The 27,760-nt window shown below is 38.2% G+C and overlaps 2 protein-coding genes across 2 annotated transcripts; one reads left to right on the top strand and one right to left on the bottom strand.

The window, feature by feature from the left end:
* Positions 1-148: 148 nt before the first annotated feature.
* On the bottom strand, positions 149-27,736 carry LOC144633247 (uncharacterized). The gene is made up of 12 exons (XM_078492082.1): positions 27,626-27,736; positions 26,268-26,282; positions 15,439-16,704; positions 9,754-9,895; positions 9,159-9,532; positions 7,817-7,961; positions 6,151-6,509; positions 5,904-6,045; positions 4,911-5,204; positions 4,746-4,799; positions 2,862-2,984; positions 149-1,305 (listed from the first exon to the last, which is right to left on the bottom strand). Exons 3-12 carry the CDS (start codon positions 15,568-15,570, stop codon positions 722-724), a joined length of 2,349 nt encoding a protein of 782 aa, XP_078348208.1. The 5' UTR covers positions 15,571-16,704; positions 26,268-26,282; positions 27,626-27,736; the 3' UTR covers positions 149-721.
* LOC144633374 (uncharacterized) lies at positions 19,374-23,832 on the top strand. Its single transcript, XM_078492255.1, has 2 exons — positions 19,374-20,011; positions 23,377-23,832. Exon 2 carries the CDS (start codon positions 23,383-23,385, stop codon positions 23,830-23,832), a length of 450 nt encoding a protein of 149 aa, XP_078348381.1. The 5' UTR covers positions 19,374-20,011; positions 23,377-23,382.
* Positions 27,737-27,760: the final 24 nt, after the last annotated feature.

Raw genomic sequence — 27,760 nt, 5'->3', positions numbered from 1 at the left:
CCCAATTAAAACGATATAGCAATTCTGTAATTTTATTGTATACCCCCTGTACACACGAGAGTTTATTGAAAAGCTGGTTAAGTTAGACCCATTGATCGAAAAAAAAAGCTCTCCGGGCTAGATCACCAAAATATTATACCTAGAGAACTACACAAAGGATGTCTTTTAATTCATTTTAAACTTTTTTTTTAAATTTCAGACATAACCCTCGGAGGTACACCCCCATAAGGTTTTTTCCAAATTTTTAAAAAGAGGATTTACTCTACAATGCTGAAACTTTCAGTAGCTGTTGTGATATGTCAACCATATGTCCATGGTATTTGACGTTGCCATGGCAACGTCTTAAATACAAGCAGGTCTTGCCAAACATCGTCATTTTTAACATTTTTCTTGTGGAACTGGTCAATCAAAGTGAGCTAATTAAATATGCATAACTAAGTGAAAAATTGCCGTTTTGCAAAAGGTGCTATAACTTGAAGGGAAAAAATATTTTAACTTAAAGTTTCGCCAGGGTTGTTAGCTCTTCATTGCCAACATTTATGCCAAGTTTGAGCGAAATCGGTGATTTAACCTGTATCACCTCCTGCCTGTTTCTGCCCTGTTCTCTCATGGACGCCCTTTAGCTTTTACTTCTTCGATTCATTTTACAATCAATGTTCACCTTACTATTACTTTACTCGATTCATTTAACAATCAATGTTGCTCGAAAAAGAGCTCGAGTTTATAACACTGTTTCCTGTTCCATAACAATGTCCTTCTCTGTGTCATTATTAATCAAATCTTCACTTCTAGGACTACTAACAGTATTTATAACAACTTCACAATCACCAACGGTGTTTTTACATTCAGTCTGCTCTACTTTGACGTCGTGTTTACTGGAATCATTTTGCACATTAAGAAACCTAAGAAGTCTGCTTTCCCACTGAGGCTTTTCCAGTGAATTAGAATAATCGATGAAATTTCTTTTTCTCAGTTCTCGAGGAAGCTTGCGGCACTCAGATTCTTTATCGATCCTTATAATAACCAGACTGTCGTCTTTTCTGTTTAGAAGTCGGTATTTGGCGATGTTGAGTTCGTAGCTACAGTAATTACTCTTCAAAAAGTTGCTTGATAACACTGCTATGATTTTGTGGCTACTATAGACGCTTTCTGCCATGCACTCCTGGGAAGGCTTTCCAGGTGTAAAGTCTCTGTAGTGAATACAGCACTTAAAATGATGCTTCTCTTCGAGTAATGGAAGGAGTGTGCCGCTCACCCAATGAGAGTCCTCTTGGCTGTATATTATGAAAGCGTGATATTTGAATTCTGCACAAAGATAAAGAAAAAGAAACCTTAAAAAAATCGTTTTCAACTCTTAAAGCCCTAGCTCTTATGTAAGACAAATAAGTAATGTCGTGTGTCACAAACACGTTTACTTCTGGGAAAAGATATTTTTCAAGTTTTCTTGTAGTTCCCGGAAGGTTCAGAGAGCTCTATCTACCTATCCCATCGACAAAGACAGACAAGAGTGTCGTCAAATTTTTGCAGAAAAAATACGTCTTTCAAGTGTCACTAGAAAAAAAACAATCACAGAGCTGCTTGAGGATGGTTGGAACTCCGAGAAATGGTGTACCATCCAGTTTCTGACTTATTTTCGACGCAATCTGAACTAAGTATATATTAAGGAGGGAATGGGTTATCGTGGCGATTTGTGGTTTAATTACACTGTTATGGTAGTTAGACATACGTAGTATTATCATATCTGTCTGTCGTACGTACTAAAAATTAGTCCACATCAAACTATAAACTCTGACAAAGAGTACTTTAATGTCATTTGCCAATATCAAAGGGTTTTTTAAACTGATATGACAGACTAGCCAACTTTGAACTCAACTTGTAGTTTGGGAGTATACCTTTCCTCATAGTGCAACCAATAAAAAGGTTACGTTTTTACGTATTTAACCCAAATTGTTCAAGTACCTTCGTTGGTCGTAAATCGTCGCAATGTTTGTCATTTTCGTTTCTTTTCGGTTGATTGTTCCTTTTTTAATGTTTTCTCCCCCAAAGATTATTTGATTTTCTTTTGATTTAGAGGTAATTTATGTACGTCCGAGTAAATTCATTTTCATGAACATTTTCAGTAAAACGAGTTAAAGGAACTGTGTCATGGACTTTGGCCAAACTTTGGCGTGGAAAATGGCCATAAATCCGGTGAAATATACAAATAACTGCTTAAAGCAGTGAAGGAAACATTTAAATAACACTGCAAATACAAAAAGGTATGGATCGCCAAAAGTGGAGAAGATTGAAACGGATGGCGATATGGGTATTTGGAATACTGTTGGGCTGAACAGTTTTCAAAGTGAAACTCATTTGCTTGCAACTTAAAACTAAAACGCCCAGGAGACACATTTGGTTGAAATGAAGCTATGGTTTTGTCATTTAAATCCTCAGAAGTGATTTCTTAGCAAACGTTAAGTTTCATAGTGAGTATTTGGCTGTTACGCCCGAAGGGGGGGGGGGGGGGGGGGGGGGGGGACTCGTATATGAAAGTGACGGGGATGCTCGTCGTCTCGCTTAGGGGTGTAAATTTCGGATTTTTGGTCTCGCTTAGGGTGTTCCGGGCAAAACGCCCAAAATGCCAATATTTTTATCCATAATGGTCTCGTTTTGGGTTACACACGAAGAAATATACAAATATAAACTCCATTTTTAGTTTTTTGGTATCTTTTAGGGGTCAAGAAAAGCTTGAGCCACACCCAGATTGGTCTCTTTTAGGGGTTCTTTTCAAAATTTCCGACGAGCATCCCCTTCCGTTTCATGTGGGAGTCCCCCCCCCCCCCCCCGGGCTGTTACGTCTCCAGCGTAAGCAAGCTACCAACCTGAAGGCGAAGAAATGCTTTTCTTGTTCAAAAAACAGTACTTTATCAGTAAGCCAGTAATCAAGGCAAGTGCTACCAGGATTCCAAGCGATGTAGAAACGTACATTATGGTATGATTGGAACCTAGATAAAGAGAGATACTTTATCCAATGCCGTGCACAGGGCACAGAGGAGTCAAGTTTGTCCGCAATTCAAAATCTCTACCGTGCAAAACGCCCTTCAAAGCGATCGTGATACAGCGCCGTCATGCGATACTTGTTTGCAGATCGTCTGGTGATATCGTATTCTGACAATGATCGCCTGGGGATTTTTTTTTTGGAAAGCGAAGCTTTCCGACGAGACACGAAGTGCCGAGAAGAAAAGAGACAAGGGACGAAACATTATACCACGTGATCGGCTCGATGTCACCCGAAGCATACTGGTGGCGGAAACGGAAGTCGTGTGTAGATCCATGCTGTGACAGCTGAAATCAACCGTTACTAATCCGAAATTCAAAACAAAAACTGATCTTTCGAACGGCGGTAAAATTCAAAATATGAATAGTGCTCTCCGGGAAAAGCGAAATTTACCAGACGAGAAACAACGCAATCCGAAGAAATTGAATGTGGAAAACAATGTTTTCTCTTCAAAGTGGTAAGTTACTTGTGAAACACATTATGGTATTGCAACATCACATGTCTCGTGACGCATTTCCGCCACCGGTATCCTCCGGTCCACATTGTACGAAAACGAATTTTTAACTGCCTAAAACTCGTCCCCCGAAATACAGCTTAAACGACTTGTTTGAAGATTTTCTTACAGCGTATGGGGAGACAATCCTAGTCTTAAACCACATGTTAAAAATGAGATCGTCTCGTTTGATTTTGAGCGAGTAACGAGGGATCGGAATTTCGCCTCAAATCGCTTTCGTCCCTTGCTCTTTTTCTTACTGCTGGTCTCTCTGGTAACGCCCACAAACATTGATGTCTGCGGATGTCGCATGAGGGTATGAATACGATATCACCAGACCAGACGATCTGTAAACAAGTATCGCATGACGGTGTTGCATCACGTACGGCTCACACGATCGCTTTGAAAAACTTTTGAAGGTCGTTTTGCACGGTAGAGATTTTGAATTGCGGACTTGACTCCTCTGTGCCCTGTGTGCCATGCAGCTAAGAACCGACACAAAGCAAAGTCATTACATATTTCTTGACCTTCACCTTCACATGAACTCTGAAACAAGATCTTAAAATCAGTAAGGTGAAAGATGAAGATGTTTTCCTCGCGTTTTTACGGCTTAGTAATACACCCCCCTCACAAGTCTCTCTGTTGAGACTTGAGTAGAAAAATAGTATAGGCGGCAAAATGTTTGCTTATACATGTACTGTCAGTTAAATTAGAATATAAGGAGGATGATACATGGTTGAGCGGAGATATGTAACTTATCTTAGAGTGTTCAAATCCATAGCGCACGAGTGAGTGCCGCGAATGAGTGAGACATCGATTTTACCACGAGAAGATAACTTTAATATCTCCAAGCAACCATGTATTATTCTTTTTATTATATAAACCAACTAATAACGATGTTTTTGCCAAATTTTCGAAGATTTCCGACCATTTTCCGAAGATTTTCGATGATTTCCAAAGATTACCAAAGATTGCCGAGGAAGATCCGAAGACGTTTCGACTTAATATCGATAAACTTTGACTCATTGAGCATTGAAACATGGCAAACTCTGCGAGCTGATTGGTCAGAATGACATCACACATGTGTGGATATCATTTTTATCCACACATGTGTGATACCATTTTTCTCGATTTGCTACCACTCGCTATGCCACTGCAGTTTATATAATAAATTGTTTTTTTTTAACTTAGAAATTTTGAGCAAAGTCTACTTACTTGACTCTGTCGACGTTGTCCTCGTTTTTGCAGTGGTTCGGATCCTTGATCTCCCTATTATTTAAGCAGATGCAATAAACCTCCGGACAGACCATAATTTACTAGGCATTAGCGAATCTAAACTGCTACTAGTAGAAATTAAACGAGACACTTTACGAGTTTTACCTGCGCAACTTGAATTGTTACATTCTGCTATCTGAGTGTTATTTCTAAGAAGAGAGCAATTCTCTTGGCTGCTGCAATTTGCTGTCTTATTTTTATTTTCCAAATAAGGGCAGTCCTTTCCACTGTTGCATTCTGCTGTCTGGTTGTTACTTCCTAAGTGTGAGCAGTCCTTTCCATAACGACCAGGAGGTGGATTTGTACAAGAACGGTTCCGTAAGCGAAGTCCAACACCACAAGTTGCAAAACATTCAGTCCAGGAACTCCATTGAGAAAAGGCACCGTTTTCTGCCAGAACTGAAAAAAAAGAAAATTTATTGATTTTGTTGGTTGCTTTTTTTGTTTAAAATTGGCGTTTATTCACTGAACTGAAAAAAAGATAAATTTCTTTAAAAGTTTTTTGTTCTTTTTTATTTGAAATTGGCGTTTATTCACAAGTTACGTACAGCAATGTTCATATAATTATGAAACATTTAATGCAGGGAACCACACAACGCAAATAAACCCTGTACTTTTTGTTGCCGAATCTCTTTTTGTATAAATGCTTGTTCCAGACGTCACTGTAACGTGTAGAAAAACTAATTACATGCATGGCTGGCACTACAGCAAAGGACACTTATAAGGGGCCAATATTTTAACTAGTACAACTAGTGCTATAATAAAAGAAATGCCATTTTAAAGCAAAATTGTCTTTCATGTCCTTAACCTTCAGACGTATGAGCAAATTCATACCCGCACCGTGGTACCAGAGGGGGGGGGAGGGGGCCTCGATGGAGCCCCCCCCCCCCTAAGGTTTTCGTCCTATTTATGCACAGAGAAATTATTTTGCTCTTAGTAGAAAGCCCTCACAGAACGTGCTCAATCTAAGCACAGGAACCAGGTTTAAACCTTAGGGGTTATGGTCTGCTCGTTATATTATCAGAAGAGTGCACGGTATTCACAAACCTTTCATTAAAATAAGAATGTAAAAGACGTGTTAGAAGAAAGGACGCTTACTTGCTTGGCAGCCGTAGAACTCTAACCGCAAACCTATACGATTGTGCCAAGACTCGGGAATAACTCTTATATACTGTGCTCGTATTGGTGGGACCAGCTCATGAGTGACAACATTGTTCGTGTCTGAGTTTCCTGGAAAGGTCTTCAGGAATGAAAGCAAGAGCTAAGTAAACTTTACTATTAACATGATGCAATGAAAAAGAACAAAAAATGCGACCATTCTCTATAACTGCCTGTAATGATTTACCTTGTTGTTTGATTCTGGGTGATATTGTTCAAAGTATGATCCATTATTGCTGTATCTTAGAGAGTAACTTTTAACCCATTCCCCAAAGTTGACTTTGGAATTACCCTGTGTAGAAATGCCCGTAACTTGTGTCTCGGCTCCAAAGTCGACCTGAAGCCAGTGACTGTGGTCTTCCCATGGCTCATGCCATTTTGGCACCCACCCGCCGTTTTGGCCAGTTTGTCCTTTAAAGTGAAGTCTGGCATTTTCAGGTCCATTTGAGTCGTCTTGGGAGGAAGCTGTTATGGAAGAATTTGATATCAGGCCACTCTCCATTCCCAGTGGTGCTCTACAGCCGGGAATCTTTGGAACTGAAAATCCTGCGATTGTAATTGGAATTTGCAAGAGTGATTCACAAAAATTTCCGATAATAAGTATAAACTTTTTAGTGATTTATTGTACAACTTGTTATATCTCTACGTATAGTAGGGTGACGAATTGCCTGAATGAAATGAGCTCTTAAGGTGGCTCGTACCAGTTTTCAGGTTTTTGACTGTGCGACCTTTGAAAAAAAATGGCCAAAAAATCAATTAAAGATCGTAACAAACTTTTTGTATGATTAAATTACCCATTGTGTTGTTGATCCAAAATATCGATAATTACGTCATCAGTGGTTACCATGGCAACGATAGCCAATGGTTTTTAGTAGGGGTTTTGGGACCCTTTTTCAGCTTCCGGTGCTTATATCTTGAAAACTAACTCGATGACCCCCATTTTTTTTCTCGTGATAACTTTTGGCATCTGAAAAAGAAAGTGTATAATTATTTTAAAAAAATTCTACGAAGCGGATTTTCTGCAAATGCAAAAAAGGGCAATTTGTAAGTAATTAAAAATTCCTTTCGTAGAATTTTTTTAGATTTTTTCTGAAGTTTCCTTTACAAAAAAGGAAAATATTAGGGCAATAAAAAATAGGGGTCATCGAGTTAGTTTTCTTGCTAAAGCCTTCGCGAATTCGATAATTCCCACGCGCGTTTCCATGCACTTCAAAATTTCGATTTTAAAAGTTTGGCATTTACTCATGCTCAGTTCTGACTACCGCTGATATTTGCGGGCACATACGCGCGCAACACGCGTGGACTTCCCCTTGCTTTGTCTGCGAAACTATTTGGCTCAGGATTTCATGGGATTTAGCCAGTTTCAGTTGGCGCCAGTTGTGCCTCTTAGGTCTTACTTTTAAGTATTTCTTTGTCTGAATAATCATGTGTTTGACAGCGAGCTCAAATAAGCTAAAACGAAAATTGACTCACGATCTCCGACAAGATCGATCGTAGCACATGCGAATTTGCTTTTGTAACTCAAGCAGTGAGATCCGAAAACATTTTGTCTGACGAACATTAAGTTTACTTAAAATGTTCTTGTTGAAACAGCTTCAGTTGAACGCGGAATTTTTTCTTAAATTGAGGAAAAGCAACCTCGCGCTGGGCCGCCATGTTTGTTTTCCTTTCCAAATCTCGCGCGTGACTCGTGGGTATGAAGCGTGACGCGCGCGCTAGTCACCAGACTTCCCACGCAAGAAAAACTGGTACGAGCCACCTTAATTACCGATATGTTATTAAAGTGCTAAGAAGAAATAATGAAGGAGAGTTGAATTTGTCACAGATAACAACAAAATGCAATGACTACTTACCAGTTTGACAACCATAGAAGTCAGCTCTCAAGGAAATCTGAAAACCATGATAGCTTATAGGGTTGATTCGGATGTAACGTGTAATGATTGGATTCTTCAGTTTGTGACTCACAACAGTGTATCGATTTGTGTTTCCATCGAAAACCTTGATAAAGGAAACAGCAGCGACTTAAGTGGTGCTAAATTTTCGTGTAAACATAACTATTTAGCGGAAAGGAGAAAAGACTACTTGTATATTTCTTATTTAATTGTTTTATGGAGTGACAATCAATTTCTGCGAGTTAGAATAACTTTAGAGCTTTTTAAGCAAAATGTAGCTGAGTAAAATGTCAGGATGAATGAAATTAGGAAAAAAACTTAAAGCTTCCAATTTTATAGAACGTTTTCAACACAATACAACCTTTATTTAGTAAGCAAGCGACAAAAACTAATGAGAAATAACTGATTAGTGATGAAAATCTCGTTTATAGTTATTTTGATTCAAAGTAAGGAAAATTGCGAAAGCTCCGAAAGGAACGACTCTCGTGATTTCGAGATTAAGCAGCCTTTTTTCTATCTCTTTTTTTCGAGAAGAGAGCAGAAATGTAAAAAAAGGTACACTATTGTGATTGGAAACTCATGTATTCTTTCTAGCTTGTCTTGTTCCATTTCAATGGTTCCGTACACTAGACCAATCGTCAAGTTCAAAATTCTGGTTTTGGTATTATTAACCTGATAATTTCAACTTTCGGGGGGAGGATGGATTAATCTGCAGTATTGGAATGGGTACCTTTCGTGTATAACATATTTTAGTTCATAGCGAAGCAAAATAGAGCTAGAAAACTATAGACGGCTATAAGACGTTTCACGGAAATGATTACTAATACCAATAGTATACGTCTTTAATGGTTTCCTACATATTAATATTTCACAAATTTCAAAACGAAACAATTTGTAAGTGCGCTGCCTGCTGTAAAGAAATGGTGCTTTGGGTGCCGCTCTATAAAAGTGTCTACCAGTGTTTATTAAAAAAATTCTAGCAATGGTATATTGCAATTCCTCAGTTTTGATTGGTTAACAGGCAATAGTATATGAGCTCATGTAGTTGTACGCGTCAATGAGAACAGCCGGGGAGCTCAAATATTGCAATTCTTGCGGTGTTTTTAATAAAACAATTATTCCACTCGCGCTTGATAGTTATAGCCAACTCGGCGCTACGCGCCTCGTTGACTTTCTACCATTTCATATCCAACGCGCGCTCATGGAATAATTGTAAAATATATTACTTCAAAGTTGACCCTAATCAAGCGAGTAAAAATGCACCAAAACCATTTTGTATCGTGATATCTTAAGACATCAATACCTTTGGATCCTTCCCATTTTCTTTATAATCTTTGAAGAATATTCCGTCATAACTATAGGTCACATGGTATTTTGTCACCCAGTCCCAATTTAAATGAGATTGTCTTCCCTGAGTTGAGATTCTCGTTACTTTAGTCCAACTTTTAAACTCCACCTGAAACCAGCTGCCATATCTCTCATTTGGGTCTGCTATCCAGCCACCATTATCGTCATTAACTGAGTCGGCGAACAGATGAAGCCTCCCACGACCTGCATTAACAGGTGTAGTCGGTGACCAAAAATAACTGCTGGATGCCGTCAGAAACTTGTCGTCAATGGAGTAGCTTTCCAGTCCTAATCCTGCTTCACAAACTGGAGGCTTCGGAGTTGGAAATCCTTAAAAATAAGTCGGTGCTGGCATTAAAAAATGAAACAAGATATTTGCATGTACATGCCACTCAATAGGGTCTTTTTGAGATATAAATTATTCATTATGGGTCCAGGAGAACAAAGTTAAGGACTCCGATTGCAATCGTATTGATTTTAGAACTTTTGAGTCTTGTTTCCAGCGAATTTCAAAAAAATACAATTAAAGGTAGTAGTATGAAAACTCTAACCTGAATTGCAACCATACAACTCCATTCTTAGCGCCATCCGTTTGTGACACCTCACTGGATGAAGGCGTATAAATCGCGTCACAATAGCTGGGTCGAGTACGTTAAAAACAATACTATTTTTGTCTATGTTAGCCTGAAACACCTAAGTCCCATAGAAAAAAAAATATGTTAGCCCTAATATCCAGGGTAAGTGAAGGTGCACTCACTGAGTAACAAAATAACCTTGGAACAAGAAAAGAGAGGAACAAATTCATTCATCCAAGATGTTATAAACCGAAATCAATGGTTTTGATTTCTTCCAATTAACACTGACATTTTACACGCTTTGGGCCACTTCTTTCCTATCCTTACATGACTAGTGCAGCAAAGCCAGGCCCCTAGTAGGGATAGGATGTAAATATTTTTTCAATGTGTTGGAGTGCCGGTAGTAGGCAATGCTGCCGTTACACAAAATCCCCTTGGATATTCACCCTATTAAAGAAAATTTTGGGAGGGTTCCCACCGGGGGTCAAGACTTTTTCTCTGCCCCGTGGGATTTGGTGTATCGGCAGTATTGCCTACTACCGGCATTCCAACACATTAAAAAAATATATAGAGGATATTATGGTGGCGAGAAGATAGGAATTTTACGTTCGAGTGGCAGAAATGATATCTCACGTCAATGAGCGATATGCCATTCGATATGCCAAAACGCCCCTTAACCAAAAATTAAAACGAAGGTATTTGGCTTCATAACAAATCGGCGGACTGTGTCCCTCACTCACGTCTTTTGGAGAAGTTAAACAGGCAGTTTGGAATCGAAGGTCCACTCTATGCCTGGTTGGAAAGTTACCTTTCGAACCGAAAGCAGTTTACGGTAATAAATGGCAAAGAATCTTCAAAACTACATTTCAGGTGTGGAGTCCCACAGGGCTCAGTTTTGGGACCAACTCTTTTTACGTTGTTTACAAATGATCTGCCTTCGTCTATTAAATCTGGAGATACGGTTATGTATGCCGATGACACTGCAGTTTTTTGCATCAGCTCGTCACAAGACGCAGCATGTAGCTTGCTAAACTGTGCCCTCAAAGAACTTTTCACTTGTTGTGTTATCAACCGCCTAACTCCACATCCCAGGAAATGCGAGGCCATGATTCTCTCTAAAGCTAGTCTCATAAGACCGCTGCTTGCCATCTACATTGGCGAGTCTGTTATAGATTACAAGATGAAAACCAGGCTACTGGGTGTCACCCTGGATCAAAAATTGAGTTGGATACCTCATCTGCAAGACGTTGTTAAAAGTTTCCCAAACAAAATTAGTCTTTTGAAGAAGTCCCAGTTTTTGCCCAGGCACGTGTGTGAGTCTTTTTATCGAAAAGTTATTCAACCATCCATAACGTACGCATTGCCAGTCTGGGGTGGAGTAATTCAAACGGAGTTGTTTAAAGCAGTAGAAAGACAACAGTGCCGTGCTGCTAGGATCATATTTGGTTTTTCTTCAGACAAGCCCACGACAGAAGTGTTATCTTCCACCAAGTGGAATTCTTTAACTCATATATACAAACTCTCCTTGATTACACTTCTCTATAAAGGATACACCGGCGCACTCCCACGTGCCCTTGTTGAACAACTAATAAACTACAACACCAGATCAGCTTTCAGACTAAGACACGGGCTTACAGCACCGAGTTCCAGATCGAAATATATGCAGAACTCCATTGCGTACAGAGGTGCCGTCCTCTGGAATGCGATAGGTCGGTCTCATCCATCGTTAATTGATCGTATCGAACACCTTGACTTTAAATCTTTTATAAATAACTATTCAAAGTGGCTACGAGCCACTAAACTCTGAAAATTTATTATGAAACAAGAATCGAAAACAACAAACTGACAAATAGAGATTTGCTAAAGCAAATGACGTTAAACTTTCCACAATTCAGTTCACTTCACTAGCTTAGTTTCATTGTCATCTAGCTGCTCATCGAGAGCAGGCCGAAAGGACAAGTGATAGAGTTCCCATCGGTTGCAAATTGTTTTCTTTCTTTTTATATTTCCTTTTTGTTTTTTGAAGGTTAGGCAAAATAATAATATCATTAGAAAAATGAAGTTTTGGTCTATTTCAAGAAAACCGACATTAATACAATATTTCGGCTGGTAGCTAGTTAAGCATGCATGTACCGTATTTATTCGGCTATATAAAGCCGAGACCCTAGACTTTTAGTTTTTTTCGTTAAATCACAACTATGTAATTGAAAAACGACAACTGATAAAGAATGAATTTATTAATAGAACCGTACAGAAGCGTGACAAAACATTCACCTGAGTTCAGAATCCCATCTTTTTCAAACAACTAAACCTTCAAATTAAGAGTTGTTGCCGAGGTAGAGACAGTTCAGAACAACTGCAAAATCGCCAGAGAATACGGGATGATTCCTGATGATTCAGTAAATCTTCAGTTCGTCGCAATTCGCCAAGTTGCTAACGAAAAGATCAAGCAGATCAAGCGGGTGAACAACGAAAAGATCAAGCAGATCAAGCGGGTGAACTTTAAATGTCATCAAAACGAAACATGTGCTGTTACCAGTATTTGTCTAGTACTGTGAATCCAATCAAACTCTACTGGAGTGGTTTCTTTTAGCAGAGAAGTCGTGGTATTATAAGTTTTCGGTTTCGAACAAGAAAATTACATCAAACCGATTTCTGTCAGATCGTGTTACAATGTTTACCAAACGCGTGGGAACAGCAGCTTCTGATTGGTCAGTTTCTGGTGTCGCCACAACAAGCCAAAAAGATCGATTCCTGACCCTTCTCCTCTTGAAAAGTCACGTTAGCAGTGATTCTGCAATTTAACTAAACTTTAAGGAAAGGAACAGTCTCAGTCTCAGGAACAGTCTCAGGCAGAAATAATTATTGTAGAAGAGATTGCAAGGAAATTGTTTAAGACATGCGGGATTTCGAATGCCCTCGTCAGTTCAAAAGACGATGACAGTACGCCGACAAAATAAATAATATTCCAGAGCGAGCCGATGGACGACCAGTTCCAGCCTAAATATCAAAGAAAGGCCAATAAAAACTTCATTCCTAGTGTTGCCTCATTAAACCAAATGGTTTTTAAAGAGCCGCCACTAAAATAAAAGGTAATGACCAAGAATAAATTACAAACGCTTGCTAATAATTTTCGTTTGTTGATGATCGCTCGGCCTCGGCTTATAGATGAATATTTCATTCAAATTTAACTCTTTTCTAGTACCATCGAATTTTTTTTTCGGAAATACTCAGCGATAAATCGAAACCCCAATTTTGTTGAGTTTTAACCAGTTCTCAGTAAGATTTGGTGAAAATATATAGCCTTTGTGTACTTCATATATGCGCATGCGTTCAGCACAAAATTCCGTGTGCTTGAGTCTACGCCTGGAAGAATGCATACCACAAGGAGAACATTTGGTTTTCAGAAACAAATAAATAGCATTTGTGTACTTCATATAAAGTAACACAGATATGGCTCGCATTTTCCCCAGCCCCCTACTCGCTTCACAAGATTAATTGATTAATTCAATTTGATATTGATTAATTAATTCAATTAAAATGTTTTACAGGAATCGAGTGAAGGAGGGAAGGAGTGAAGGAGGGAAGGAGTGAAATCGGCCCACTCACCAAAACTCGGAATTTTCCGAGTTAAAAACGTGGCGAATTGTTACACTCTTAGGGATTTTAACTACAACGTTTTAGCGCCACAAACAATCAACAATAGGTTTAAGGATTTTACATATTTTTAACTTTTTATTCTCACTCATTCCAATTCACAATAATTTAGATAATACCCCTTTTAAAACGATTCTTAACATTTTTTATCTTTTCATTTTAATTTTGTACACGACCCCACAAGCTTGTAGCTTTTATCTTTTATCGTGTATAAATAAAGGTTGTATGTATGTATGTATGTATGTATGTATGTATGTATGTATGTATGTATGTATGTATGTATGTATGTATGTATGTATGTATGTATGTATGTATGTATGTATGTATGTATGTATGTATGTATGTATGTATGTATGTATGTATGTATGTATGTATGTATGTATGTATGTATGTATGTATGTATTAATTCTCCCTATACTAATTATATCCTATCTATATCGATTTACAATAAATGAGAACACTTTCGTTGGATTTTCAAGTAGCACTACATGGTAATTGGTGACACTGCCACTAAAAATCACTTAATTTAATTTTGAAAACATTACCACGTCACTGCGTGACTACGTGACTGCGTGATGCAGTTAAATGTGTGTGTTTATTGACATAATGTGATTTGCGCGATACAGTCGTTGTGTCACCCACAAATGACCACTGCTCACCATTAGAGTTCTCAGTAGCTCAGTAGTTAGAGCGTCCGACTAGTGTACCGAAGGTCGTGGGTTCGAGTCCCATCTGTGAACTCAGAATTTTTTTCTGAGTTCATTCTCTCCACACATCAATCCATTATTATTATATATTACCATTGTTTCCTAAGGAATTCAACACTACTTTGGTTCTTCTTTAATAAGAATTATCAACAATACTTTCTTGATATTAGATGTGTTTTAATTGGTTTTTGTTAATGTTTACAATAAAATCATTAGTGTGTTTTATTGTGAGATCAGAAACTCTTCGAAGTTTTAGAGAAAATAATCAAATACTGGTGGTCGATTCGATCACAGTTACAAACGCCTTAAAGTTAAACCAAGTACCTCGATTAATAAGAATGGACCTGTTTAACCGATTTTGGAAGAAATCATGCTCAGGGGGGCAAATTAATTTGCCTCCTGGGAATCCCATAATAGCTCTTTGAAACAATTGAATTTAAAATGGCCGCCGTATTGGTAAAAAGGTCTATTTATTTTGTCATTTACATTAATTCCCGTCCCCAGAGTCCACGATCCTGGAACGGAAGTCCTCGATTCACGGTCTCATTGTCAAATCTAGGGCTTTCCACAAGTTGCTCGAGATTTTCCAAAAAAGTTGCCCGTCATTTCTCAAAAAGTTGCTCAAAAGTTGCACCAAAAATTCAAAAATGTTGCTTCTGATAATAAAGTTGCTCGAAAGTTTCTCCAAAAAATCCAAAACGCTGCTTCTAATCAAAATCATTTCTCTAAATATATGCAAATTTCCCTTTAAGGGTAAGATTTCTAAAAAGTTTTATGCAATTTTACAGCAAAAGAAGATTCTAAATAACGTATTAAGGGGAAAATTTGTTAAATAACAAGAATTTCTTTAACTGAGAAAAATCGTGAAGATTTCCATGACGTCATGTTTGACGACAAGTTTTGTAATGTTTAATAAAGAATGAGCCGAAAGTTGAAACGTCTTCAAATGTTCCTCCAAAACCTTCGGCAAACTTCGTAAAGCTTTGGAAACCTTCGTATGGCCCTCGGACAACACTCGGACAACGTCCGGAAATATTCGGTCTGGAAATTGCTCAAAATGTAACAAGTTGCTCGAGAAGAAAAAAGTTGCTCGAAGGTGAAAAAGTTGCTCGAAACATGAAAAGTTGCCAAAAAGTTGCCGAGCAACTTGTGGAAAGCCCTAGTCAAATCCGTCAAATCTGATTGGCTTAAAATACAGAACGAGTACTCTGCGTATGCTTACAAATCGGGACCCTCGATCTCTGTCGCAGACCAGAATTATCGTGGACTCTGGGGACGAGAATGATCTACACCTCACCTGGTCAAAACTATCATTCAAGGGCTGACGATAAAACTTAAAATAGCCACCAATGAGGCTGTAAGACACTTTGTAATCAGTCACCCAGTATGGCCAATATGGGCTGCCCTGAGTTGCGATCTTTGTGACCATAGTGACTTCACCTAAATCTACTTGAATCCACTCTCCTGGTTCCGAAGTCGTTGCTTCCCAATAGTCACGTTCGTAACCAAGCCTTGCGTTGCTGGGTTTACTGAAATGTGACAGATCCTAACAAAATAATATTTTATTTCAAAATAGATATCTTTTAAAAAAGTAACTTAACATGAGTCATATACAGTCAGTCAAAGACACTTAAAATAATACAAAGGCTTAACAACAGTCAACAATATTTAATAGGTGGTTTTCACTGTCACGCCGCGAAAAAATAGATCCAAAACTATCGAGTCAAAAAAAAATCAAGAATATTACAGGTTGTAGAAAACTACCAAATAAACTTTTTGTCCAAGTATCAGGTCTGTATGTTGTTCCGTACTCTTGTTATCCGTTAAATTGTTTCACGCAAATTTAGAGAGCACCGTATGGAAACTCCATGCTGGAGTCCAACTGGTTGAACTCCAACATGGCCGCCGGAAATCAATAAAAACATATGGCATAAAATTTTGCTACAAAGAGCGATCGAATCACCCTCGTGAACAGGTAAACATTTACATAAATACTTCTAGCAAAGCTTCCACTGTTTAGATTGTTAAAAATCGCAAGATAAGGCATTTTTCAAAGAGAACGTGACAGCCTTCTGGCGGCCATCTTGGATCTCGTGTGGCGTGAAACTCCGAAATTCAAAGTGATCTATCTTAAAGACGGCGATTGCTATCGATCTAAAAACCTTCAAAATGATATATATTAAGGACGTCTAATAGCCAGTGAATGATAAAAACTCAGAGGTCTTGCGATTCTGGATTTTAGAATTTTGATGACGTCACGTGAAAACCAAGAATTGAAAAGATAATGATAAAGGGCAGTTTACAAAGTAAAGTGTGAATTACTCAATATTAGCCTTGAAAGATGAAGCCTAGTCGTTAACTGTAATTATTGTAGGAAAATTAGTCACCTTGTCCTTCGCAAGGCCAAAAGAAAATGACAAAAAAATAATTAGTAACATTCGATAACAAACTGAAAATTAAATAACACAGAGAAAAATAACATGAAATAACCCTACTTCTGCAGCAGCTTTGATAGCAGAGTCAGGAATTTTTTTGCTTTCCATTCCAAGAGGAGAGTCGCAACCTTAAAGATAAAATTATTATCCATCTTCACTCAGCTGCAGAGTACAAGTATAGCGCACGATTTGTTCATACTCTAATTGTAGTGTATGGGCTATTTCAAGTCGTAACATCAACATTCTGCTAACTCAAGTCCTGTTTTATTCGCTTACTGGCAGTTCGCATATACAACTAGCTTTATTTGTGTATAAAAAAACTGTCGTTCAGCGGAATAAGTTTACGGCCTCCCGTAGCTCCTAGAATGTCAAAAATGACACTTAGACGAGATTTGGGTCACTTTGGTGTTGACACGCGCACGACACGTTCGCACGGTTATAACACGACACGCTTAGCGTGTCAAGAACTTCGATATGCACATAACTAATAAGCAAAACAAAAGCTAATGTGTTCCGTGTTGGTTGCCTTTGTTCTTATCTGCTTGACACGGAAAACCTTTGTTTTCTTGACACGGTGAGATAGGCTTTGTTTATTGACACGGTACGAGGCTTAAGTAGCTTCCGTGTTGCTTGACACGGTACGAAAAGGGTTTGTTGCTTGACACGGTAGGAGTAAGCTTCCGTGTTGCTTGACACGTTTCGAGAAGGTTTTGTTGCTTGACACGGTACGAAAGGAATTCGTTCTTGACACTTTACTTTTGACGAAATTAAATTCGAAATGCCGGTCGAAGTTATTATTTATATTCCAGTCGGATCAGATTTGCCCTGAGTGCGATATACAATGAACCCGCGGATTTAAGCGAATCTAAAGAACTTGATATCCCCTACATTTTCAATCGTAGTAACTAAGCTTTATCTTTTCAAAAGTAATACGACTTTTTTAATTTTCACAAACATGTTTCGACGGTATAGCGTGCAGCTATAGGGAAAGCGTCAAATTGATGTGTTTGACCTGTTGACTCTGAAGCCTGCAAATGCTTATAAACTCCTGTTGCTCGACACCTGTTGAAGGTCGTGTGTCGTTCCCTACTACTGCTCTCGTGACATAACGGTGGAGTAACATGTCTAATACATGCTCGGGATAAATTTTCAACAGGTGTCGAGCAACAGGAGTTGCCCAAGCACTATTTCAAGATCCCCTACATCGGGCATTTTTCGGGTGTTGCACAACAAAGGGTGCGCAAGCTAATCGATCGATTCTGTAAACCCATAGACATCAAATTTGTTTGTTATTCTACTTTTAAAATTAAGAACTTGTTTAACGTGAAAGATCCTCTCCCTGACAGGCTCCGTACGCGCATCGTGTACAAATTTTCTTGTGCAAGCTGTAATGCTTGTTACGTTGGCGAAACAAGCCGACATTTCTCCACGCGCGTGCACGAGCACTTGTCATCGGACAGAACCTCTCACGTTTATAAGCATTTGCAGGCTTCAGAGTCATGCCGTACCTCTTGTAACTTAGACTGCTTCAAGATCTTAGACTCTGCACCTACCAAGTACCAGGTTAAGCTTAAGGAGTCTATGTACATCAAGCGGGAAAAGCCGGACCTTAATCAACAGGTCAAACACATCAGTTTGACGCTTTCCCTATAGCTGCACGCGCGCGCGCTTCTTTATAATTCCGTTAACTTCAAAATTTATCTAGCGTATTGCTTTTCAACGCAATGTAACGTATGATTTGTAACAGGCACGTTTTAAATCACTGTAAACTTTCATAACCGTCACACTGACGATGACGGATGTACCGTCGAAACACGTTTGTGAAAATTAAAAAAGTCGTATTACTTTTTAAAATTTCTACATTTTTGCTGCTGTCTCGACCATTTAAGCTTTATCTGTTTTAAACGCCTTATTCGCCCATGACTTGGGGACATTTTTTTTCCTGAGACTGATTTTGTAGTTATTTCGAACAACACTACTGAAATGCGAGTTCGGGCGAGTGTTCATTTCAGATACTCGATCGAACCTTGCAAGTCCTTAACTTTTTTTATAATCGGTCCATGGCATGACAGCAAGTTTCCTTTAAACTTTCGCTGCGGCATTTCATAGACCTACTTCCTTATAGAGTTCGATTGACATGCCACCTGTCTCTTGAACGTAGTAATACAACTGAACACAATGACGATCGACGCCATTTTTGTGTGCTTTCCCAGTCCAGGCCCTCTCGGCTAAGTCAGGCATGTTCCCATGACGATGCGTTACCTGTTATTGTTGTGACTGAAAAATAACTGAATTTCTCAACTGGAAACGCAAAATTAAGATTTTTAAACTCAACATGGACTGTGAGGACGACTATTCAATATTATCGAAAGAGGTTACGAGAGAGTTTAAGACGGTTTTGTTAGAATACAATGTGAGAAGAGAAATCGAAGATGAAGAAGACGGTCGCCGTCTTCGTCCTCGCATGTTTCATCGTCGCTGCTTTCTTCCGATGAAACATGCGAGGACGAAGACGGCGACCTGGCATTTGATTTCTCCGAAGCTGAGATTTCTGAGCGAGCTAAAGTAGAAGCGTTCATCAGAGAAACCTGCGGGTGTCATTTAGCAGAGCAAGAAGAGCCGTGTAGCTCCGCCATACCAAGAGAAGAATTCATTGAATGCAGAAACAATTGTTATTCAAGCATGCAAGACTTTAAGATCGAGTACGTAACTGATTTCCAAACAACAGCAAGAACAACAATCTTGATCATGACTAAACTTGTGGGCGATAGTGTGTTGAACTCGTTGGAGGCGACCTTGACGGAACGCACTCGTATGATGCGAAACCAGAAAATACTTAACAAATCGACCACATTTTTCCATGGTCTACACTCTTATAGACCATAGAAATGACGTCAGAAAATGTTCAAAACTCAACTGGAACCACGAGGCGTTAGCCGAGTGGTTTCACTGCAAAGTTTTGGACATTTTATGGCGTCATTTCTATGGTCTATAAGAGTTTATATAATAACCTGAATTCTACGCGCATTTTGATTGGTTCTTACTTATGATCTATCAGAGTACAGACACATGGATGACGTCACGCGGTGGTGTGACTCGCGCGCGTGATCAGAGTTCATAGTCCAAATCAGAGTTGTCGGCAAAGTTTTTCAAACTTGCGGGGCCACAACAAAGCAAAACAGTTCAGCTTATTTAAATTACAAATCTTCAGTGAGAAACAATACGCCAAGCATCGTTCACCTATCGAAGCATTTAACTGGGCGAAACAAGCTTGAAGAAGACAGTGAATTATTCGAGAAATTATCCGAAATCTGTATGAAAGTTTGGCCGATGTTGTACAGTTAGCCGGACGACGCCACGGGAAACAAACGTATTGCGGTTCAACGCTTCGGTTAATGCTCACAGATTTGAACAACTTTCCAAATCGGAATAAAGGTTAGTTTTTTCATTGACTTTCAATTGACCATTTTTCTATTTATTCAATCGGATTAACAGTGCTTCGTGTTAACGAAAACTTAAAAGTGAAATCAAAACAACTTAGCTCATCGGTACGGCGGCATTGCTCACACTGAAGACACTGAAGTGTGCTAAAGTCTTGTGTTATTATATAAAACAAATAGATTTCATTTTGCCGTGCGTCTGTTCAGTAATAGATCACAGAAGACGTCAAAATGTGGTATGCACATCAGTGACCCACTCGGCTAGCGCCTCGTGGGCCACTTCTCTGTTCATACCACATTTTGACGTCATCTGTGATCTATTACTGAACAGACGCACGGCAAAATGGAATCTATTTGTTAAGTAGATCATGGAAAAATGTGGTCGATTTGTTTTATACCATAACAAACTCGAACAAGTATTTATCAAAAGCGATGCCTGAGTAAGCGTAAAGAAACTTTGCCGGTAGGACGTAAAGATTCCGGTCTGACACGTAAAAACGACAATGATACAAAAGAAGATGAACAAGAATTCAAAGAATAACAATTTTAATTACCCTTTCCTCTCTCGTTGAGTGTGTGCCTATCGCTTGAAGCGAGCAAGATTATTTTTCTTTCTGAAGATCTTGTTAGCGCTCGTTCACTGAACATCGGCAGTCTCCTGCCGGTTCGCTAGCACCGTTCTTCTCAGTTAGACCAAAAATTCATAAACAAATACCCTTATACGCACTTGATTCAAACAAAACACGATGAAAATTCGCTTTCATTCATGGAGACCAAACTTACACATCTTTAAGCCCGCGCGTGTGCGTGGCGTGATCTGACGTCACTTTCATGGTCTATACTCTCATCGACCATAACTTTGGACCAATCAGCGCGCGAGAATTCTCTCGGTTATGGTATAAAAACAAATAATGGACAAGACGATTCTGATATATTGTTTTGTACATCGTCCTTAAAGCAAACAGATACGGACACTAAATTTACTTCTTACGATTACTATCTGACTTTTGACCATGTTTTGGTTGTATACTTTTTTTTCTTATCGTTTTTTACTGCGAATTTATTAGTCGATAATGTTTCACTGGTTTTCGCTTTACGAATGTCCTAGAGAACGAATCCTCACACTTGCAAATGCGTTATGTCTAGGATCAAGTCGAGAACCTCAGTTTATTTTTTTATAGCCGAATTTTATTCTCGCTGTCGCTCAGTTGAAGGTTTTGTGCTCTTTCTTTTCACATTTCGATTGGAAGTAATTTGGTCATTGAATTCACTTAACAATTATTCGCCTCAGTGAGCCAGTAATCACTGAGCCTAAGGCAAATAATTGTTTCAGTATAATTTTCAGAGGTGAATATCAAAACTTCTTAATAACATTAGAAAATTAAACACGAAAACAACAAACACAGGCTGACAAGTGCTTGCTTGCATACGTGTAAACCAGTTTAATTCATCAATTGAAATCGTTTACACTGAAGTTTTAGCAAAAACACAGAACAAAACAAATACAACGAAAAAGATAGATATCTGGTGCCTTTGTTTAATCGTTGGTGACTTTTGAGCAGTTGTGTGAATCCTCTCGAAATTACTAGCTCCAGTGAGAAGAGAACTAAATAATGTTTTGCCAGTCGATCTGACTGAGTACATGGCCGCGTGCAATCTCCAAAACCACCATCATGATGTTTACGATCAATTCTAATGCCTTGAAAACCATCTCTTGAAAATATTTTCGGTCCAAAAGCTTTGGTAGTTAATTTGAAAAATGTTTTAAATATCCAGGACTTGGTGTGATTTCTTTTAAATGAAAGAAATTTTCACTCAGCAAATGCCGCCATGTTCACTGACCTGGATGGCAAACGTGGCATTACTTAGCCAAACCTTGAGATGCAATATTCTTTTATTATTATTATTATTATTATTATTATTATTATTATTATTATTATTATTATTATTATTATTATTATTATTATTATTATTATAGTTCTTCTTTTATTATTGCTCTCGAAGTCGCTTTTACTATTTTTCTACATTTTTAAAGACACTGTTTTTATTATTATGTAAATAATATGTTTATATATAAAGTTCTTATTCGAATAGTCAAATCATTGCAATTCTTTTAGAAATTGGTTAATAAAGTGTTTATTTTTTAATTAAAAAAAAAATTATTATTATTATTATTATTATTATTATTATTATTATTATTATTATTATTATTATTATTATTGCGCCATAGTCCGAGCTTCTCAACAAATCAGAATTGAATTCACCTCTGGAAATTATACTAATAGAATATATAACTATGAGCCGAAATGTCGGCTTTTCAAATTCGCTTACTTGTTGTTTCTGAGATTATCTTGACCTTATTATTCACGTCTACTCAGTCGTTACGACTCTCAATTCAGTGACGAAACGCCATCACTCTTCTGTTGTGCAAATTTGACTTCCCTTATCACTCGGTGAAAAAGTTTGTGCTCCTTCTTTTTCAAATTTTGCCTGGGTGTAAATTGGTCATCTAAGACGGAATCCGTCAGGAAATCGACTTATACTAATTTTATTTGGAAAAAATTGAGTATCAGAGTAATTTAAATCCTATTTCTTATTTTCTACCCTAGGTAATTTTAACGTGTCAGTAGCTACACTGTATTTTGTTAAATCGTCTTCTTAGCGAGTCAGAATTCATTGGAAAATAATAATAATATAATAATAATAAAATATTTACATAGCGCTAATATCCTAAAAGTTCAAAAGCGCTTTACAGAAGTAACGTTAAAAATATTAAAAACACTATTAAAAAAAATAAATATAAAAATAGTTAAAAGGTTACAAAAAATGCTTAAAATCTTAGACTAATAAAAAATGTTGCTAAAAAGTTATAAAAATGCTTTTTTAAAAAGGAAAGTTTTAAGTTTATGTTTAAGAAGGGATACTGAGGAGCTGTTCTTAATGTCAGAAGGTAGAGTATTCCAGAGTGTAGGAGCTGCCACGGAGAAAGATCTTGCGCCATATGTTTTCAAATTGAAATGCGGAATAGAAAGAAGGTCTTTTGAAGATGAGCGTAGCTGACGAGGTGGAGTGTCGGAAATTTGTTCGATGTTTGGTGTTGTTAGTAACACAGAAATTTGCAATAAGATGTTAATAAATTGATACATAATTTTATCCAATTAACACTCGAAGTCAAGAAAGTACTTGTGGATTCCGTTTTAAACACTAGGATCAAATCGACATCACTGTTCTTTTGATGCTTTGACCCAATAAGCTCGAACTACTCACTAAGTTACACCAAAAAAAGAGAGAGAAGGACAAGGATGGTAAAACGAACCAATTTTCCTAAGTTAAAAGTACTGATTAAAAACATTTTTTTAGCTTCAGATGCTCAACGACTTGAGGGCTGAGCAAATTCAGACACAAAAGAAGCTGCAGCTCGGGAAGGAGTCAAAGCCTAGAACTAAAGAAATTGGTATCCAGTTTTATGGAAGAGTACTTGGAAAGACCATTGACGCTTCGACCCAAACGAGCAGCACGGATATTCTCACCGAGTTAAAAGAGCAAGTCCAGAGCCTCAAGAAGATCGTGAAGGAACTCACAGCATTAAAGCGTAACCTCAAAGCTACCACCCCACTGATCAGCGAGGAATTCAGTGACGATGAGACATTAGGAAGCCTTCTTGGTGATGCCATCAGAACTATCTGCCAGGAGGGAGAAAGCTCCGATGACATTGTCCTCGAGAGTCCAACACTGGAGTCTTCACAAGCCTTGCCAAGCCTCGAGAACAACTGCCAGTTCAAATCGCCGCTCAGCAACGAGTGCCGTCTTATCTAACTGCTCTCCAGTCAAATGCAGCCTATGAATTGCCGCCAGTGCCCTTGCCCCGAGCTCCGCTGCGATCCATCGAGCCGAACGTGCAGCCAGCGTCTTTAACCAGTGGCCCAACGGAAGAGCAACGTGTTAAAGTTGAGGGGATTGTTCGACTTGGAAAGCAGATGACAACATGTGCCCTTGCCTGCGTTGACGTCTTGTTCAGTGAGGAGGAGCTGGCTAATGGTAACACAGGCGGAGTTTGGGGATTTCAGCCATTGAACAGTAGCAAAATGAACTTACTCATGTCCGTTCTCCGCCGGAAATTTGAATCACCAAACCTTACGGAACAGTGGGAAATAGTGAAAGCGAAAATTAACACTAAATGTAGGAGAAAAGGAAGAACTCTTGTTCAGAGATTAAAGAAAGATTTTACGATTTAATTTTAAAAGCAGCCGCCTTATGTTCGTATGCATGTTTAAGGTAGTTGTGAGATTGATGTTAAGAGAGTGTAATGTATGTATTTAATCTTCTTTTTGACTACTTACTATAACGGACAGTTTATAGATTGATTACAGTAGGTCTGATTTACTGTATTTGTTTTAAATAAGCATAAATTACCGTTAAATGATATTGAGCCCTGTGTTGATATTTTTAAGGGCTTCTTTTCAGTAACAGGTCAATTTGAAGAGAAAAAAAACCGCTTTGTTTACCAATCTTCTACAGAAATAACTATTTTCCTTTTTTGTGTCCAAAAAGGCAGGGACATCTTTTTCGTTGTATTTATAACTGAGTAAAACAAGCACTTTTTAAAACTTCAGAGCGGCCATTGACGGCCATTTTCCACTCTTATCATAAGAATTATGATCGTTTTACAGTTTTTTGACGATAAGTTTTCTGTCAATTATTAACATGGCAAATTGAATAGCTGCGAACGGTAGATAATAATTATGGTAGAGTAATCTTAGAGTATGTGTCGCTCAAACTGCTAGGTTTTACATCGTTTTTTTTTTTTTGCGCTCGTTTTCTCCTGCGTGTAAATCGAATTTTTAGTGTAACCATGGAAAACAGGGCGAGAACTAGACGCGCGAGCCTGGGCACGTCAGCAAACATGGCGTCTTTTGGCATCGCTGTTTCTTTCGGCAGCTACTTGTTTTTAATAATATTGTCGTGACAGCGATGCAGATCAAACTAATAATGTTCAAAGTCTCAGAAGACATAGTTCGGCAGTATAAGAACGACATAGCTCAATTTTTGGCAATTATTTTAACATCGGCCGAATTGATCGAGATCATGCAACCGTCAGATATTAGATTTTACCAGATGTCCATTGTCAATAGATCCTCTGACGAGAAAGCGTACCATGGTAGTCCCTGATTTTATATACTTCTCTATTCGCACGCTAAACGTGTTATTTCTCATCCTTCGCACGGTAAGTGTGCGTTGACACGGTAATTCGCACGGTACTCGTGTGTTTTTTTCGCACGGGCTACCGTGAATTTTTCGCACGGTAAGCGTGTGTTTTTCGCACGGTAAGCATGTGCTTTTCGCACAGTAAGCGTGCTTTATTCGCACGGTAAGCGTGCTTTATTCACACGATAGCTTTTGTTTTCGAGTACTGACACGGACCATTGTCTAGTCCTTTGTTTTTACCTTGTTCTAAAAAACAAAAGGAAATTTCAATGAGGGATTAACTGGACACGGTTGTTCCGTGTTAAATCGTGTCTCATTTGTCTTACCGTGCGAGCGTGTCGTGCGCGTGTCAACACCAAAGTGACCCAAATCCCGTGGAGGGTCACAATATTATGTCAAAACTGTTTCCTATGAGGTCTGCAACTGTGAAAAAACTGAGTTCATGTTTCCAGACAGCAACCATCTTAGATGAACCATCTTAGATGAGTCCGAGATGAATTTATTTATTGAAATTTCTAACACTATGCGGCGCTTCGTGTTTTACATTATGATATCAACATAGATTTGTACAAAAATGTTGTCTGTAACTGCTGCAAATACAAACAAATACAAGAAGAACAAGGGAAAAAACCGTTCACTTTTCTCTACTTCCGACCCGCTTTACGACCTTTTTCCGTTTTATCGTTTCATAGCGGTTCGCAATTTTATTTGGCTTCTTAACTACTTCTTCGTGCTATCTTCTAACTGAAATCCACATAACAGAGTAAATTCTATTTTTCTTGAGTAAAAAAAAAAAGCGAAAGATTCTAACAAAGGGAAATAAAGTGGTGAGCTACATCGATCGATAGTAAGTGCGCGTGTTGCCCATGAGATGAAAAGTTTGCCAATAGTGATCAGCTACCCATTATTTACACTAACACTAGTTATGTATTGCCGGTACAGACTGAGCTGTGCACATGCGCACTTGGCACAGTTTATTTTCATACGTATTTTTGGGTACTTCTTTCTTTTAACAAGCAACTATGCAATTTCAATGATGTACACACCTTTACTTGCATTCCCTAGAAAACACAGAAATAAAGTGTCAGTATATAGAAAGAAAGTGAGAATTCATGAAGGAATTTGCGGAGGCCTTTTTAACAGCTTAATCGTAATCAGTGCAAGCAACAACAATAATAAAACAGAACATGACGTGCCACCTCTGGAACGAGATTGGTTTACTAGAATGCGTAATAAATTCAACCTCGAGCTGTCTTTAACCGGATCGGAGTAAGAGACATTTTTTCTTCGACCATTCATGTCAAACCATGCGATAGTCGTGTCAAAATATATTTGTTCTGTAATCAGTTCACAATTTCATGAATGATTAAAGACAAGGACACTTTTTCAGCCTAAACAAATCAATTTTCAGTTGTTCTGCATTAGCTACTCGCCCTAACACTTACCGCTCACCCACCCCGTGTTTGTATTTCCTTTTGCCTTTTGTAAGTGGTCAGTTACAATTGATTAATGCAGGACCAAATACTGTTAGCGTCGTTAGAACCTTAAGTTATCACATTTAAGTATAAATAATAGGTCAGTATTTATTCCGTGATTTTTTTTCTCTTTTTAATTGTTGGTCTGTGCCTGTAAGATTATCTCTGTAGTTTAATCCTTTGAACATGTCATTGTGAGGTAAAATCATGTCGTCCCATGAAAACGTCAGTGGTAAATACATCAGTTGAAAGTCCTCTGGAAAAAGTGGATTTTCTACTTTGTGTAGCAAAACCTCTTGGTTGAGAATTCCCTACTAATGCTTGTTTTTGATAAATTTTGATAACAAAAAGTGCTTCTATTTTATTTGAGTATTGACGGGCCGGAAAGTACCCGAGAAAAATTCTGCTCACAACGAATTTTGTCTGCTTGTGCGTTTAGCTTAATGCTAATTATGCCCTTTGTCTTTCATTCATCCGCTCGCGATAAAAGCGATGTATTCTTTCTTTTTCTTGTTATATTTTAGTTGTTTTCTTTGTGACGTATTTATTTCTTTTTTACTGCTAGTTCATACTGATTTTTTTCTTATCTCTGGCTACCCACTGTATAGGTGGCTCGCATCCAAACGTTTATACAATTTAGCCAGTAAGTTTTCCTTGCAGTTATTGTTGTCAGCGTATTTTAGATGACGATACAGCCTTTTTAGAAGCGTTTAGATGTCTTTAAAGCGTTTCAAAATCGTTTGTAAAGTTTCCTAAGTATTTGGGGGTAATTTTTGTTTTAACTTTAGCGCGAACAACTACAACTGTTAAGCCGATGTGATTCAGATGGTTTCGATTAGTTTGGTGTAACATAATTGTAGTCCATATTTTCTTTCATTCGCATATGTCTAAAAATATTATTCAGTTATCAATTTTTCTATTTTACTCACCAATTCCTGCTGCAATTTGCAGCAGCAGTATAATTCCCACTGTGATGTTTCTCATTATTTGTAACACGCCGAGTCAGTTTTAACTTTTTTTCAAGCTGCGTGTTGTTTTCCAATGTAAAGACAGCGGAACATGTA

The sequence above is a fragment of the Oculina patagonica genome, chromosome 12, assembly GCF_052425735.1.
Source record: "Oculina patagonica isolate OP01 chromosome 12, crgOcupat, whole genome shotgun sequence".
NCBI classification, from domain to species: domain Eukaryota; kingdom Metazoa; phylum Cnidaria; class Anthozoa; order Scleractinia; family Oculinidae; genus Oculina; species Oculina patagonica.
Note: the sequence above shows the minus strand (reverse complement) of the source record. Positions and strands in the feature narration are given on the sequence as shown.

What these genes read in the sequence shown, in the direction of transcription:
- LOC144633247 (XM_078492082.1), bottom strand. Translation starts at nt 15,570, where the DNA reads ATGGTCACAAAGATCGCAACTCAGGGCAGCCCATATTGGCCATACTGG. An exon ending in TGAATGATAGTTTTGACCAG is followed by an intron (nt 9,896 to 15,438) that starts GTGAGGTGTAGA and finishes TATGGGACTTAG; the next exon opens with GTGTTTCAGGCTAACATAGA. An exon ending in TAACAATTCAAGTTGCGCAG is followed by an intron (nt 4,800 to 4,910) that starts GTAAAACTCGTA and finishes CTTAAATAATAG; the next exon opens with GGAGATCAAGGATCCGAACC.
- LOC144633374 (XM_078492255.1), top strand. Translation starts at nt 23,383, where the DNA reads ATGCTCAACGACTTGAGGGCTGAGCAAATTCAGACACAAAAGAAGCTG.